Raw genomic sequence first — 16,861 nt, 5'->3', positions numbered from 1 at the left:
GATGGGACACAGAAGGCATTTACAAATATGATGCCAGGAATGGTGATTGCTAAGGGATATTCAGGTTGGCCTTGTCTTGTTTGGAACACAGGAGAATGAGGGTAAATTGAATTTGGGTGCAGAGTTGTTAATAGCCCAGTGTAGATTTAAATGGTAGGTCTAGAAAGGAGTTGAGGACAAAAGTATTTTAGGCAATGAATGGCAGAGGGTCTTAATCCACTACCTGAGAGGTTGGTGGAAGCAGAAACCTCATCATATTTAACAATGGGAACTTGAAAGAGTCCTAATCTGGGAGACAATGGACAGAGAATCAGAAATCTCCCTGGGAGGTTGACCATTGCAGTGGCACAAGAAAGTGTGACCAGCCCAGGAATAAGGGGAAGGCAAGGAGAAATGAAAAAGAATTTCTTAACTCGGAGAATCACAACTCTTTGGGATTTTTCCTCCGTTGAGCTGCAGAGGTTGAGTTACTCTCAGTCCTTAGGCTTTTCGGCAGAAGAGAAACCAAGTGTTTAAGCTATTGCAATCCTTCAGAATGTTTAATGGCTATAAACAACAACCTCTAATGTACTAAACATTTCACAAGGAGTGCAACCAATTTAGCACTAAGCCACATCATGAGACATTGGTCAGGTCACACAGGTGGATTTTGAGTAAGAGCCATTTCCAAGGTAATGGCATTGTCCCCATAGCTGGGCGACCTCAAACTGCACACAGTTCTACAAGCACGGTCTCACCAATGATTGGTACGTCTGTGTCATGATGTCCAAACCTTTGTACTCTGCACCCTGCCCATTGAAGGCAAGGGCACCAAATGCCCTCTGATTCCAGTACTGCAGCAGCGATAATCCTTCCAGAATGTTTAATGGCTATAAACAACAGCCTTTTAATGTACCAAACCTCTCATAGGAATGCAACCAGGTGACATTTAGCACCAATCCATCATGAGATAGTAGGTCAGGTCACATGGAGAGATTTATGGAGGAAAAAGTGGTGCAAAGAATTGAAGGCAGGGAGGAGGGATAAGCTCATTGCCAAGGTAGCAGAAAGCACGGACATGAATAAAACCAGGGGCAACTAATAGGGTGCCGAAGGAACCAGGCTACAGAGATGGGGAAGAGCAGCGGACCCACTCTAATGGGAGAGATGCTCTATAAATGGAACTCCATTCTTTGTTTAGCCCACCTACTAACTGGTCCATCCAATCACTGGTGTGAAGGGGGCCCTTACAGAGGTTTATAAAATCACGATGGACATTGATCAGGTAACTAGTCACAGTCTGTAATTTGGGTGGGGGAATGCGAAAGTGAGAAAGGAAAACTTTTAAGGGATCTGAGGGCAAGAGTTTTCACACAGTGGGCGGTGGGTATATAGAATGCACTGCCAGAGGAGGTGATGGAGGCAAGTACAATGGAAAAAATATTTGGATAGGCACATGGATAGGTAAAGTTGTGAACGATGGGCTGAGCAAAGATAGGCCTCCTCCCTTCTCCCTGGACTTTTAGTTCAGGTGCCTGCCTCAAACAAGGACTCAGACCTGAAACATTGTTTATATATCTTTACCTCCTTTTGGCGGTGCGAGACCTGCTTAGTTCCTCTGTTACCTTAAATATAAAGATGTACGACAAATAATGTGAGTACAACACAACTTTATCAGCTTTGCAAACTGGGTGCTCTGTTGTACGAGATGACCTGCTGCAACCTACAACAGGGTCTTTCAGCAAGGAAGCCACACAGGCAGGTTTGATAGGGTTCAGCTTCCCATCCAACATGACCTGTCACCTGCAGACTTCAGCAAAACATCCGGCATGAGTTTCAAGAACAGCACGGCCTTGGTTGTCGCGTCTCGCAGCTCCGCTACTAAAAGAAAACAATTTTTTTAGTATTTTCCCATAAAAAGATTCTTTTTAAGCCTTTTCTTGCTGCCGAAATTCACAGAAAGGAAAGAAGCAAATAAAGCAAGTTTGTACAATCTCTGCTATAATGAATCACAGCGGGTTCTCAACCTTTTTCTTCCTCCTCACATCCCATTTTACGTAATTTCTAGGCCATCGGTGCTCTGTGAGTTGTAAGGGATTGCTTAAGGTGGGATGTGAGGGGGGGAGAAAAAGTTTGAACACCACCCAGATTTCTGGGTTTTTAACTACAATCATAGTGTCTGCAGATGTTCGTGTTTCACTCCATCTTGGTTGGCATGGACAAGATGGAGTAAAGGGCCTGCTTCCATGCTGTATGAATCTATTACTCTATGAATCCATGTTGGCTCTGACTGAAGACTTTTTATTTCAGGAAACACTTGAAGACATTGATAAGAATGAAGATGGATTTGTTGATGAGGATGAGTTCATTGGTAAGAACTTAATACCTCTGATACTTCGTTATTGTTAGTTGTTATCAATATTTTGGGATAATTTCCCAATGAAACTTACTGCACTGTGCTCCCCTGAGTGGGTATTGCACTCCCTGCCATAAACAACAGCAGTAATGGGTTTGGCAACCTCCAAGAGGTGTGTGGGAGTAATTGCATGACTGTGTTTGAATGACATAGGAACACTGAGGAGGGGCTGCATTGTAATCTGTCAGAAGAGGACACTAAACTGCACTCATCCACTCTCAGGAGAATGTAATATCGCTCAGCAATATTCAAGAACAATTAAGTTAGTTCGTTTTGTTGTCAACATTGATTAAAAACAGATACAATTAAAGAGCCCCTGTTATGGGGATTGGTAGATAAGTGAATTTTCCAGTTGCTTGAGATTGCATCATGGGTGAACTGACCACTAATGAGGCACCAATTTAAAACCTTTGTATTTTTTTTCTGCAATATTATCGCCAGTTGGTTAAGTTCTGGATAATGGGAATTTTACTGCATTAGGGTATTGATATTTGAGAGTGTGCCCCAGATCCTACAATCAACCAGTGACTACTTGACAAAAATATCTTATTGGCTGCAAAGACCTTCCAGATATTCTGAAAGGGATGTGAAAGGTGCCATGGAAATATAAACCTTTCTCACATTCCGGAGCCTATGATATGGAAAGCAAGTTTTAACTCACATCAAGAAATATTCTCCAGACATGTCCCCAGACAAATGTTCTCCAGACTGGATCATTTTCTGTCCTGTGGGAATCAGTCGGTGTGATGTCATATATAGGAGCTGGATTGAATGTGTAGTCCTTCTGACGTGAAAATAGACAGAGTAAATGTAGATTGGCTTTTTCACTGAGGGTAGATGAAATACAAACCAGAGGACATGGGTTGAGAGTGAAAGGGTAAAAGTTTAGGGGGAACAGGAGGGGGAACTTCTTCACACAGAGAGTGGTGGGGGTTTGGAACGAGCTACCATCTGATGTAATGATTGCGGGCTCAATTTTAACATTTATGAGGAATTTGGACATGTGCATGGATTGGAGGGGTATGGAGGGCTATTGACTGGGTGCAGGTCAGTGGGACGAGGCAGAATAATAATTCAGCATGACTACAATGGTTGAAGGGCCTGTTTCAGTGCTGTAACGTTCTATAGTTCTATTGAGCTTGAGGGGTTGATGTAGGACAAGTGAGCCTGGAATCTGGATGATGATAGAAACATTGGCAATCAGGATTAGAGTAGATCCATGAGGCCAGGATTGGACATCAGGAATGAATTATTTTATGTACTTGCCACACAGAAGAAACTAATCCAGCCCATTAAACCTGTGCCACACAATTACACCCAATTATCCTACCAACCCCATTAATTTTTAGAGGGTGGGAGGAAACCAGAGGACCCTGAGAAAACATGAAGGTCACAGGGAGGATGTGCAAACTCCTTCCAGTCAGTTACAAACGTTGGTTATATATATTTACTATGTAAAGAATGCTGCATTACTTGCTGAGTTTGTCCAGCTCTTTTCCACCCTGAAAGACAGTCACAGCATCTGCACACTTCCTTGTTTAACTCCTTATAGACAGCATTGGATTGGAACCTGGGCCACTGGGCTGTAATAACGTTGTGCAATTGAACTATTTAATTGGAGTCATGTGTAGTGAAATAAAGTAAAATGGGGCGAGTGAAGGGTGTGACAAGCAAACATGGGATCAGACAGCACTGGTGGGTGAAGAGCAAGGAAAGCAATAGACTTATTGGTAAGGTCGGGCCCTGTTAACTAATGGGGAAGCATTTTTTCTCCATGGTTGAGGCTCTCTAGTGTGAACAACATTTTCCATTTTCCCTGGGGGAGGAGACCATCCTGGAGGCAAGTCCCAGTGGGCATTAAGCCTCAGGGGTGATAGGCAGTTGAGCAGAAACAAACCCCGAGTGGGGGGTGGGGTGGGGGGAGGGAAAGGGGGAAATGCTAAGCCTCAGGGAGGGGAGAGGGAGCAGCAAGGCATGGTAGGTGATATGAGGCGCCAGGTGGCAGCTGTGCCCATTCCTCCAGAGACACCATGAAGGCAGGAACAGAAAACAGCAGGCAGAGGGAGATCCTTAGCCACTCAACCCTGCCCCAGTATTCAGGAGAATCGTGGCAGATTTGCCACAGACCTCAACTGTGCTAATTCCCATCATTGATTTTTTTTCTATCTCTTCCTTAAATCACAGTGATCCAGGTGCCACAACCTCTGGGATAGAGAATTCCTGAGATCCCCCACCCCCCACTCCCCCACCACCTCCCAGCAATGGTTTGATGGCAGCGCCCAAACAAACTCGTCGAATGCTCAGCCAAGTGAGAGAACTTCTTGCCCAGTTGGTTCCAGTTACATCAAGGGAGGGAAGTTTTGAGGTTTTACACCATTAATCTGATTTATGTTTTAAAAAAAAATCCTTTATTATTGGGCTGGGTCAGCAAGTTGCTTCTGGCACTGATCATCTATCAAGTTATTCTTTGAGCACTTTGGAGTGGCACCATGTAGTCTTAGATTCTTGGCCAGGAACATTACAAGGTTTGGGGGAAGGAGGAGGATTCATGGAGAGTGAGGCAAGTGCCCATGAAGCAATTGCAATAGGAGGTGAGTGAGACACAGTCAATGTGTTTGTAGTTTAAAAACACAGAAATGCTGGAGGAACTCAGCAGGTCTCCCAGCGCCCACAGGAGTAAAGATGTATCACCCACATTTCAGGCTGGTCTTCCTCAAGGTCTGAGCAAAAGCAGGCAGGTGCCTGAATTAAAAGGCTGGAGAGAAGGGAAGAAGGGGCAGGAGGTTTGTATACGCCGTGATGGTAGTAAAATGCTGGAGGAACTCAGCAGGTCTCCCAGCATCCACAGGAGGTGAGCCCAGGTTGTGAGGTAGACCACCGCAGCTGATAGTAAAAATCTCCCTCATGGAACATAGAATGACCTTCAGGTTCAGACATACTGAAGAGTCATGATGATATTCAGACTCACCTGTAGTTTCTCTTTCAGCCGATATGTATGCCCAAGAGGAAAGTAAGAATGAGCCGGAATGGGTCAAGACTGAACGGGAGCAGTTTACCGATTTCCGTGACTTGAATAAGGACGGAAAGATGGACAAATCTGAAATCCGACACTGGATCCTCCCAGAAGATTATGACCACGCTCAGGCTGAAGCCAGGCATCTCCTCTATGAGTCCGACAAAAATAAGGTGAGTGCAGGGACATCCTAAACTCTGGATGGGCCAATTTCAAACCCAACCGAGGCCATTTGGTCCATCAGCCTTGTGTTGGCTCTTTGAAAGAGTTCTCCAATTCCTTGGTTTTACTCAGCACAGTCACCACCATGCTGTTACAGCGCCAGCAACATGGGTTTGAATCCAACAGCTCCTGAAGGAGTTTGTATGTTCTCCATGTGTCTGCGTGGGTTTCCTCCACATTAGCTGGTTCTTCCACCACTCCCCCTTCAAAAAAGTATGGTTAATTGGTGTATTTGGGTGGCAAAGGCTCGTGGGTCAGAAGGGTCTGTTACTGTGCTGAATGAATGTCTAAATTAAATGTACTCACATAATTCTTTTAAATTATAAGGTGAAGTCCATGTTGAATCAGCTTTCCCTGTTGCTCTCAAACTCTATGATCATGTACTCACCCAGAAACTGTGCTCATTCCCCTGCCTTTTTATTCGGGCACCTGCCTGATTTTTGCTTATATATTGTCCTGGGTAAACTTGTACCTCTCACTTTGTTTGTTTTAGATTGGTCACAGTGTTTGAGCTACCGAAAGAAAATAGACACCCATGCCGAGAGCACTTCAGTTTATACAAATCTTTATTTCAAATTCTAAAGCTGATATCAAACTACAATATGCAAGACCTTCCAAATTATACTTATCAACGCCTGGACCGGTCCCAACTGCCGAGGCGAGGCAACGACTGCACACTTGTAATAGGTTGTCAGAGCGCCAGTAGCAGCTTCTACACCTCTCCCGACCGGGACGTGTTAGGTCTGCTTTGTTCATGAATGAGTGAGTCAGACACTAGACTGAGTCGAAATCAAGGTTCTTTGTTCTTTATTACCGGATTGTAACACTTGCAACTAACAGTGTTAGTTGGAGAAGGCGCATTCTGCCGTTATCAGCAAGTGGTGTTTTTTTATACCTCAGGATACGTACTTAGTAAATTATCATACCATGACATTGTCCAATGAATAAACTGTTGCTACCCTTCTCTGTTAGTCTGCTGCACATCATTCTTGTTAGTGCAAAGCTTATCTTGAGTGTACAAGGTCACATCTGCATTCTGTTACTCCTTAGTACTGGGTGACTCCTCCTCCGGTCCCATCTCATGATGTTTTTACCTTACAGACGTTGGCTAGACTCTAGAAGTTCTTGTTGTTGCTGAGAGATGTTGCCACCTCTCGGAGAGTCTCAAACTTCAGCAGCGGGACCATGGCTTATATTACCTAAAAACTGCTTATTCAAGCACCTATTCCCAGCACAAAAAGCGAGCAAGCTAGCATGCCTAGGCTTCTCTCGAATAACACAATATAACATAATACAATGGTTTATTTTGCTTCAAGGTTAGGTCGCTGTCTGACAGTCTGTGACCAATATACTAACAAGCAGGAAGATTAAACGTTCTTGGTACACAGATGTCTTTTTGTCAGATAACTGTATCTCTGGGCCCCATGGTCGAATTTAGCTTATGTCTGCTGAGTCTCAAAGCAGGTTACTGATTCTCAGCCTTGCAGAAGCAAAAGCATGGTTTAAATCCTCCAATACATGTATTGAAGAAGGGCTCCAGCCTGAAACGTCAATTAAACATCTTTACCTCTCATGGACACTGTGAGGCTTGCTGAGTTCCTCCGGTCACATCATTTGCCAACCTTTGTGTTTCACTTTCTCCTTCATCGGTGTCAATGTGTGCAGAAAGGGCCTGGTGGTCTTGGTGACTGGATCCACTGCTGTTCACCACCCAACCTAAAGTTGATTCCAGAATTCCGTGGAAGGGGGAAGTCTGGAACTTGGAGATGGGCTCTCAGGGGAGATGCAGGATCTATTAGTTGGTTCCCTTGTTGGACTCTTAAAGAGTCCATGTTGAAACCACTGAGTTACCAAGATTCCCAAATTTTGCTTTTGGATGTTTCTTCTGGATGGCAGTAAGGGGCTTGTAAGGTGATCCAAGAGGTCCATGAGGAAGAGAATAAAGAACAGATACAGAAGATCCCCTAAACCAAAAAGAAGGAAGACGACCAAGAATACAAATAGAAGAAAGTGAAGAAAAAAAAGATGGGTAAAAAACAAAGAGACAGGCTGGAGGAAGAGACTCACCACATGGTGGAGGTGGAGAGGCTGATTTGGAACCCAACAAAGCTGCGATGGCAGTGACAACGGTGCCCCGAAGCTTCCCGAGGGTGCAAGACTCACCCGGAAGGGAGAAACAGGATGGCCTCAATAAAGTTGGATCTTGAGGGGGCCGGGGGAAGGACAGAACCGAAGACGTAGGAGTGCTGTCGGGCGCAGGAGAGGTGGAGGCCCGAGGTCGCGGGGGCCTAGCCGAGGAGGAGCTGATGGCGATTCAGGTGATGATGGAAGCGCTGTTGGGCACAGATGATTCGGGGTCCGAAGGTAGGAGGGACTGAGCTGAGGAGGGGGTGTCAGTCACTGGAGATTTGTGGACCCGAGTTCGGGGGAGTCAAGGCGGAGTTGGTGATGATGGGAATGCTGTCGGGCATGGATGGTTCGGAGGTCCCAAGTTTGGGGACCCCAGTTGTGTATGAGTGGACGGCAACGCTGATGGAGAGAAGGACCCCCAGTGGCTGGAAGAAAAAGTCAAGGAGAAAATAAAGACGCACCTGGTAAGGGCACTTCAATTGGTGGGCACAAAGAGGTCAGGACCAAGGCGTTGGAGGGCATTGGAGGTGTTCAACCTGGAGGACTCCAGAAGCAGCATAGCCAGAGGGGATTTGGTGGGAAAGTAACATGGCAGGATGGCCTGGTTGGAAAGCGAGGAGGAGGAGGAGGAGGAAGAATGAGGGAGTAAAAGAAGGACATTACAGGGAGGTGAAAGACTGATAAAGGGGGCAGAGGGCCTGATGCCCTTTGCCAGAGAGATATTGGAGGCCATTGGCTAAATAAAAAGAACTTTAAGACACTGGTGACAGGACAGGGTCAATCAAAGAAAGGCTGGAAAACCTGACAGTAAGGGTTTCAGAAATGGAGGAGAGAATTGAGAGAGTGTAAGAAAGATTGGATAAGAGAGAGAGTGAAATTGATGCATGTGAAAGGGATAGGATAAGGATGTGGGAGAAGGTAGATACCTTAGAAAACATCAGCAGGAGGAATGGGGAGTGAGGAGGGGAAGGAGAGGAGACACATGGTGGAGTTCTTGAGAAAAAGTCAATCCTAGATACATCAGGGAGGGAACAAATCGGAAATAACCTGGAAATAGAATGGGCCCACCGGTCTCTTCCCCCCCCACCCCCGCTGGGGGCCAAACCAACATTCTATTCTGGTAAGGCTCCTTCACTACCAGGATAGAGAGAGGATTTTACTGGTGACGACAGTGGATGCAAAGGCAAGTGGGGGGTGGGGTGGGGGGTCCCGTTGGAATACGAGGTGCAGAAGGTTTTATTCTACCCAGATATAAGTATGGTGCTATTGAAATGCAGGAGGGAATTTGACTCAGTTAAAAAGAGCCTTAAACAAAAAGGAATTGAGTTTACTCTCCTTCGCCCGGCAACGCTGACGATAGTAAAGGTGGGAGGGGGAAGAAGATTTTTTAAAGCTCCAAGGGAGGGGATGGACTTTTTAAGAACCCTACCACCGTTTTGAGATTAAATGTAAATGTAAATAAGGGGGGAGGAGGGAATCCGGGGAAAGATAGACTGTAAATATTGTAATTGTGAGGAATACGAGGGGGGGATATGATTTTTTCAGAACATTAATGTTAAAAGATGAATGTATATTAGAAGTAAGAGTGAATATGGGGAGCTCAAAGAAAGGGAGGGAGATACAAGTGGTAGATGGGTGCATTAGGCATGTCTCAAAATGACAGGGAGATTAGCACCAATAGCTTGGTTATTGGTGCCGGGGGGGGAGGTAAAGACAAGGGGGGGTGGAATTTATGTGGTGTTTTTCGTTTTGTTCTGAATTGTGGGTGTTAGTTTTGTTAATTTGTTAAGATCTTGTGCTGAACGTGGTTGCCTGCGCCAAGGATTTACGGAGGAGAACCAGGGTGGAGGTGAAGTGTCAGGGATGAGAAGGAAGGCGAAGGATTTAATGGATATCCTTTGTAACTTTGCCTTTGATCTTTTTTCCTAGGTTTCTGTTGGGGACTTTGATCCCACCAGAATTTGTATCGACGTAATTTAATTGATGGTACTTTCAGTGTGCGAGGCTGGGTGGGGGTGGGGGAGGAGATAAATACAGACTGTGTATGTTACATGAACGTTAAAATAGATAATAATGTTTGTTTGACAAGTCTATGAAAATTAAAATAAAATATTCAGGAAAAAGTATTCCTTTTGGAAATTGCGCAAGTTCAAACCATCACAAGATCTGAGATCCCATTGATTACAGTGGCAATTGTCTTGGAGTCATACAGCAGGGGAACAGGCCTTTCAGCCCAACTTGTTCATGCTGGCCAAGTTACCTGCATTTGGTGTAAGCCATCTACAAACATACTTGAACACCATTAATTTGATCACAGGAATATACAGGACAGAATGGCTCAATTCTGCTTATTGCTCCTGTATCTTTATCATTGTTGTCCAATGTAGTTTCACATTTTTCCACATATTTCTGTGGAACTATTTTTTGATTAGAGAAACAGCCTGGTAACAGGTCCTTCTGGCCCACAACCCCATGCCGCCCACATGCACCCATATAATCCTCTTCACGATCCTTTCCAGTTGACCTTTGAAATCTCTAGTGGAATCTGATTCAACGTCTTATTTTGGATTTTGCTGTGTGTAGATTGGCTGCCATGTTTCTAGTGTTACGATTGTGACTACAATACCTTCTTAGCTGTAATGCGCTTCTGAATATCCTGAGAATGAAAGGCATTGCAACAAGTCATGCTCATTTTAACAATCGGTCCTCTTGGTCTACAACACTTTTTATTTACCCCCAAACTTTTCCGTTTAATTTCTTTATTAAATAGGATAAGAGATTATCGAAGCAAGAAATCCTGGACAATTGGAATATGTTTGTTGGCAGCCAAGCCACCAACTATGGAGAAGACCTGACCCGAAATCACATTGAGTTGTGAGATCTGCAGACGAACTTTGGGAACAGGATGCTTCTCTGCCCACTTATCAGTTTTAATAAGTCTCTGTTGAAGAGGAAGAAGTGGGTTAATGGGCTATAAGTTCTTGCCACGTAAAGTGACTGAAGCTGTTTGACCACTCCCACTCTGCTAAAATAGCCAACTCTTTACCTCGTTTTTTCATTGGCTACCTTTGTCCAAATGTTTGTTTGCACCGATGCCAATTAATGTACAAAGACTTCTTTGCAGTAGTTGTACAGTATGGATGCTGGGAACTGTTGGCACATTCAGTTACTTCTTACACAAGCAGTAAAGAGTAAAGGCCTGGTATGATCACCTGGCAGAACAGCCAGGAGGAGCTCACATCCAACCTACACCTTTGATGAGCAGTGGGGACAAGGGAACATGTTCATTAGATTTTGTTCTGTTCTACCTCTGATGTGCATCATCTGAAGGGTCAAGGACACCATGGAATGGTCTCTATCCTGACATGGATGTCCAGTGTCATTCCTTTGTTCTCTGGTTCCAAATTCCTGCCTGATAATGTATAAGACGAATACTCCCCACCTGCTTTTCAAAGGCAAACACCAGTGTGGGCGGTGATGCCCACATGAATAAAAAAATTCTTCCCCCTTACCTTTCCAATCAACATTTCCTGTTCCTCACCTTACCAATGGAAGTGCGTGGTGTAATTGGGCCACTTCTCACGATGACCTCAGTGATAGGAGGTTCTTGTGGCTATTTCCAGACACACTGGGTTTGGGCTGTGTGACTTGTTCCGAAGGGTGCAGTGATTCATTTGCTGATAGTGGCAGGGCAGGTGGGTCATGGGCCAGGGTCAGAAAGGGGTTGGGTTGGGCAATCGGTAAAGTCCTATCTGCGTTTGTTGAAGCACCACCAAATTCGGCCAATAAGCTGTCAAAACGATGGCCAGATTCTACTGGAGAGGTTATAGATGGTTAGTTTTTTGTACATTGGCCAATTTCTTAAGGTTGAGAGGTCACTACTGAAATTTTCTAAGGTGTTTCACAGCTTATATGATTAAAACTGGGTGAGATTACGCCAGGTCACTAAGTTTTCCCAATAACAGGAGATTCATTGGCAGCCATGGAGTGACTGTAGCATTGGATCAATCTTGATTGCAGATGTGGTCGTCTTATTCCTCACATCGCTGGGCTGAATCCCCCTGCACACCTCAGACAAGTTTTAAGATGTGAGGAGGGTGGGGGGGGGGGGAGGATTCCAGAACACAGGGCTGAGGCTGCTGTGCACAATGGAGGGAACAAAAACACTTCTAGTAGAGAAGTGCTGACATCTGTGGGGATGGAGCTGAAGGAGGAAGGATGGGGGAGGTCAACCCTCGGAGAAATCTGAAAACAAGCATAAGAATTTCAAAGTAGAAGTGTGTAGGGACCGGAAACCACTGGAAGTCGGGTTGGTGGGCACGTGTCTTGATGTGAGTCAGAATGTGGGCACCAGGTCTTCGGTGATCTCCGCTTAATGGAGACCGCAAGCCACAGGACAGTGCATTGGAGTAATTGATCCCAGAGACCCAGAAGAGAGTTTCTGCAGCAATAGGGTAGAGATAAGCCTCATGCAGGTGATGATGCTGTGGAGGTTTACATTGGTGGTCTTAATAACAATGCTATGAAGGTCTAAATTGGTGGTCTTGATGAGGTTGTTACAGAGATCTAAGCTGATGGTGCTACAGAGGTCTAAGATGGTGGTCTTAGTGAGGATACCAGGGAGTTCTAAGTTGGTGGTCTTTGTGAAGATGCCTAAGTCCATCTTGGATGAGGAGCAGAGTTGGTGATGAGCAATGTCTTCAGTCTCCACAAGACATCTGTGCACATCCAATTGTGATATCAGAAGAGCAGTGCAAGAGCTTGAGAACAGGTCAGTTGTGGTCCTCGTGAGGCTGAGCTGGGTGTGTTGAATCTGACATATTCAGATGGGATGGTTCACGGTTTGTCCAGAAATAACAGCGGAGGGCGTGAATAGAGAACTTGATTCTCTGCCATAATAGTCTGGATAAATATTAGTGGTTCAGGTGACATGGGATGAGGGGAACTGAGAGGATACATGTTGTAGGCTGGGTTCAGAGGGAGTCAGCCCAAGTAGGTGAGGTACTCAGAGAGGGCCATCCCATGTATTATGTGTATTCATGTTCACGACCTGTATAAATGTTAATAGTCCTTTGTGGAAACTGATGTATTAGCCCCAATTCTGGGAATGTTAGCATACCTCTCAGCCATTTATTTTGTGTGGGCATGTGTCTAAGAGAGAGAGAGAGAGAGAGAGAGAGAGAGAGAGAGAGAGAGAGAGAGAGAGTGAGAGAGAAAGGAGGTTTTTATTCACAACTTTATTTTATATCAGTGAAAGTTGTGTCACGTTACCATGGTGTGCATTTACCACAATGAATTAATAAGAGATTTTTTAACCACAGTCAATTAATGATCACCTTTGAGATATTATTGTTATATAAAGGCAACAGAGCTGACCCTGGGGTGGAGTGGGGTGGGGGTGAAGAAAAATGCTGGAGTAACTTGAAAGCTCACTCCTTCCTCACTGTCTGATAGGGCCTCTGTGACAATGGATTGGAATCATTCCAATGGATAAAATAATTGTTCTAGAAAACACTTTTAAGGTGATAAATCATTCTAAGGCTCCTCTACTGCATCTTTATTACAAAGTTTGTCACTAAACAACATTAGCTGTTGTGGAATTTCATTGGATTATGATAATTGGTAAGAAATGATGATTTTAGGCAGCAGATTCAAGCAGGGTAGAACATTCCAGAGCATGGGGAGCTCAGCAGCTGAAGTCATGGTCAACTGTGGTGCAGTGGCTTTCTTGTGGCAGGGCAAAGGACCAGAAACAGGCCAGTGGAAGTGGTGGTGACACTGGAGGAGGATTCGGAGGAAAGGGAAGGGCTGAGGTTGCTGAGGTGGAGAGAGTGAAGGAGTGGCGCTTGCAAAGGGGGGTTGAGTTGCCAACAGAGAAACAACTCAGAGCAGCCAAGCAAAGGGCTGTAGAAAACAGCACCACAAATAAAAGTCATAGCAGTGTCAACATCCAAGATAAAAGCTAATATTTCTGGGAACACACAGCCAGTCAGGCAGCGTCAGCGGGAAGAGAAACCCTCTCAGTGGTTCAGGTTCAAGATCATTTGTCAGAACCAGGAAATAAAAGAACAAGTTAGTTATCAAGTTGCAGAGGGGGGTGGGGGGTGGGGGGTGGATAGGACACAGGGAATATCTGATAGGATGAGACCACAGTTCCAAGTAAGAAGCTGTTGATAAAGCCATTGATAGATCACATCAAAAGTAACCGTCTTCTCCCCATCAGAGCAATTTCCTTTCTCCGCACCTTCCAGTTCCCCCATCCTTTCTGCAACTTAATTAAAGTGTTCTTCTTTTCCTGGTTCTGAGGAAGGGTCCCATTTTGTTTTCTCTTCCTACAGATGCTCCCTCACCTGTTGAGAGTTTCCAGCAGGTCTTTGCTAGATTTATATAGTATCCTACAAACATTCCTTTCAGTGATTCATTGTGAGATGATTGAATGAGTCTTAAGGTTAGAATATGGGCAGCAAAGTTGTGGCTGAGAGTTCATGGTAAAGCAGTCCAGGTGGAGGAAGCCAATGGAAACTTTGAACAAGTGCCAGTTGGATTTGAAACCAGTGCCTTCTTCTTGAACCCTTGAAAGCACAGTTCACCAGCCAGTTAGAACCCTCACTCCCAAAACTCATTGTGGGCAAGGATACTGCACATGAACCATGGGTAATAGTCGAGATAGTGTAAAAGGCAACCCCCCTCCCTTTATTTTTGGCCCTGGCCACCTGCCCATCAGATCTTCTGATACCCCAAACCCTGAATCTCACCTAGGCCCTGTACACCCGCCCACCGGAGCATTGGACGCCCCAACTGTAAACTCTCACCTAGGACCTGGCCACTTGCCCACCAGTGCTCCTAATGCACTGAACGCAGGCACCATCTGGTCCCAGTGGGCCAGCTGTCCATTGGAACTCCCGACACCTCGAATGACATAGGCACTTAGAGTATGTATGTAATAGTCGAGGCCCTAAATTTTACCCTTAAAAATTGGTCTGAAAAATTTGACTACTACACACACACACATATATATATATATATATATGGTAGTTACTGAGGCAGGATCATCAACATTGTGTCACAGGAAAGAGGGGAGGTATTTATAAAAGTGGAGGTGGAGTTTCCATTAAATGTCTTGCATGATCAGCACCAGAGACGAGGGCGAAGTGGCTACCTGAAAAGTAACTTCTAATGAACTTATTCATTACCACATAAATACTAAGGTTAATTAATCTTATGAATTACTGCCTTAACATTTCAAAGATGTGCAAACAATTAACATATGGAACAAAACTGAGTTCTTCAACCACGATAAGTAGTTTTCAAGAATGTAACTGAGCTTTGTATTAAAATAAAAACACTTTGATGTAAAACCGTGTGAGACCTCATTTTGTAACTAACCTCCATCTTGACCATAATTGGATTGTGGATAATAATGCCCTTTTTTTGACTGATTGGGGTCACACGTTGCTGCTTGACCACTTGCAGAGCCTGGGTTCACTTGCTGGCCCCTGAAGCTCCCCACTTAAATGTGAAAATTAAAACAATCTTTTCAATAATTTTAAAAGAATTGTCACTTTAACTAGCTATTCTAGATCTTTTTTAGACTATGGCCCCCTTAGGACTGCTCGGAGTGAGCCCCTTCCCTGTGTGAGGCAATCATCTTTAGTTGGTTTCTCCTGTACTTCTCTCTGACTACATAAAAGGATAAAAAGTGTTTTATGCTTACAGTTGGAGGCCACCCCACAGGGCGGGGTGGGGTTGTGCAAGGCCCCAGTTGAGAATGGATGCTCTAGACTGTGGTCCTCCCCCCTCTAGTGCCTTTAGGTTGGTTGCAGGAAGCCCCAGTGCATCCCTCAGTATGTGCTTCTGCAGCCTGGAATGTGCCAGTTGGTAGTGTTCCCTCACCCACATTTCCATTTGCTGAAAGACCAACAGGTTTCAGGCAGATCAGAGGGAATCTTTCCCTGGATGTCAGTCCCTACGTATGAGGTGGTGGTCGGGGGGGGGGTGGGGGGTGTGGGTGTGTGTTCACACTGAAGGTACAGGCCGCAGGGAGCTGGATGACCACCAGGAAAGGTAGGTGGGGTAGACAAGGAGTGCAGCCATTCTCCCTATCATTTTGGATCCAGTTGGGAAGGGTAGCCTGTCAGAGACATCGTTGTCAATAGCAACCAAGTCTTCAAAACTGTTGCAAGCAGAAATAATAGCTCTCATAATTTTCTGCCTCATGTCCCAGTGCATGATAAAATGTAAGAAGTGAGGGTCACTGAGGCCTTCTGGTTAGAAACATTTTATTGGTGTTTCTAAGGGGGAATACAATTGAATTACATGTTAATATTTGACAATTTTTAAAAATCTTTTGCAAAAAGCATCTGTGGAAGTATACAAATGAAGCAATGCTCAGTTTAAAGAAAACATTATTCAACTCTATCAAAATTAAACACATTTTAAACTTCATCGCCAGAACATAAAAGAATTACCTCATAATCGAGGAACTGAAATTGATTGTAATTTCACATCTGTATGCGTAGATTAGAAGAAACCCTCTCAATTCATTTTACAAATACAGTGATAGCAATGGGATGTTTCGGGACCTGAGTACCACACCGACATGCTGAAGAAACCCAGCAGGTCATATAGCATCCATAGGAAGTAAAAGGTGACCAAAGTTTCAGGACTGGGCCACAGGAAGGGGGCTTGAGCTCGCCCCCACCTCCCTGCTGGTGGTCCATGGGTTTGTTAATTTGTGGTCCACAGTAGGTATGGTAGAGAAAAGGTTGGGAGCTGCTGGCCTGGAGCATAAGAAACCAGGGGGGTGGGGGGAATTGAGGACCATTCAACCCATCAAATCTGCTCTGCTGTTCAGGGAGATCATGGCTCACTGGCTCTTGGCCTCAGCTTTACACTCCTACCTGTTCCTCCATGAATGTTAAGCCTCCTGTCCACCCCTCTGTTCCTCATGAATGTTGATCCCTCCATCTCTCTATTTCCCATGAACATTAAGCCACCCCTCCCCTCTGCTTCCCATGAATGTTGACCCCCCCACCTCTGTACCCCATGAATGTTGACTTCCCCTCACCCCTCTTTTCCATATAAATGTTGACACTCCACCC

General features: G+C 44.9%; 1 protein-coding gene across 2 annotated transcripts in view; it reads left to right on the top strand.

The window, feature by feature from the left end:
* Positions 1–15,118, top strand: part of rcn1 (reticulocalbin 1, EF-hand calcium binding domain) — a 40,915-nt gene extending 25,797 nt beyond the window's left edge. Inside the window, exons 4-6 of one of the 2 annotated variants that reach the window (XM_069902794.1) lie at positions 2,290–2,350; positions 5,382–5,581; positions 10,531–15,118. In XM_069902794.1, the coding sequence (XP_069758895.1) occupies positions 2,290–2,350; positions 5,382–5,581; positions 10,531–10,638 (369 nt within the window). In that variant the 3' untranslated portion in view covers positions 10,639–15,118. Of the gene's footprint in view, positions 1–2,289; positions 2,351–5,381; positions 5,582–6,123; positions 6,578–10,530 lie in introns of those variants that run through there. The other variant, XM_069902805.1, reaches the window with a different exon arrangement.
* The last annotated feature ends 1,743 nt before the right edge of the window (positions 15,119–16,861 follow it).

This window comes from Narcine bancroftii, chromosome 1 (genome assembly GCF_036971445.1).
Source record: "Narcine bancroftii isolate sNarBan1 chromosome 1, sNarBan1.hap1, whole genome shotgun sequence".
NCBI lineage: Eukaryota > Metazoa > Chordata > Chondrichthyes > Torpediniformes > Narcinidae > Narcine > Narcine bancroftii.
This window is presented reverse-complemented; position numbering and strand designations above follow the sequence as displayed.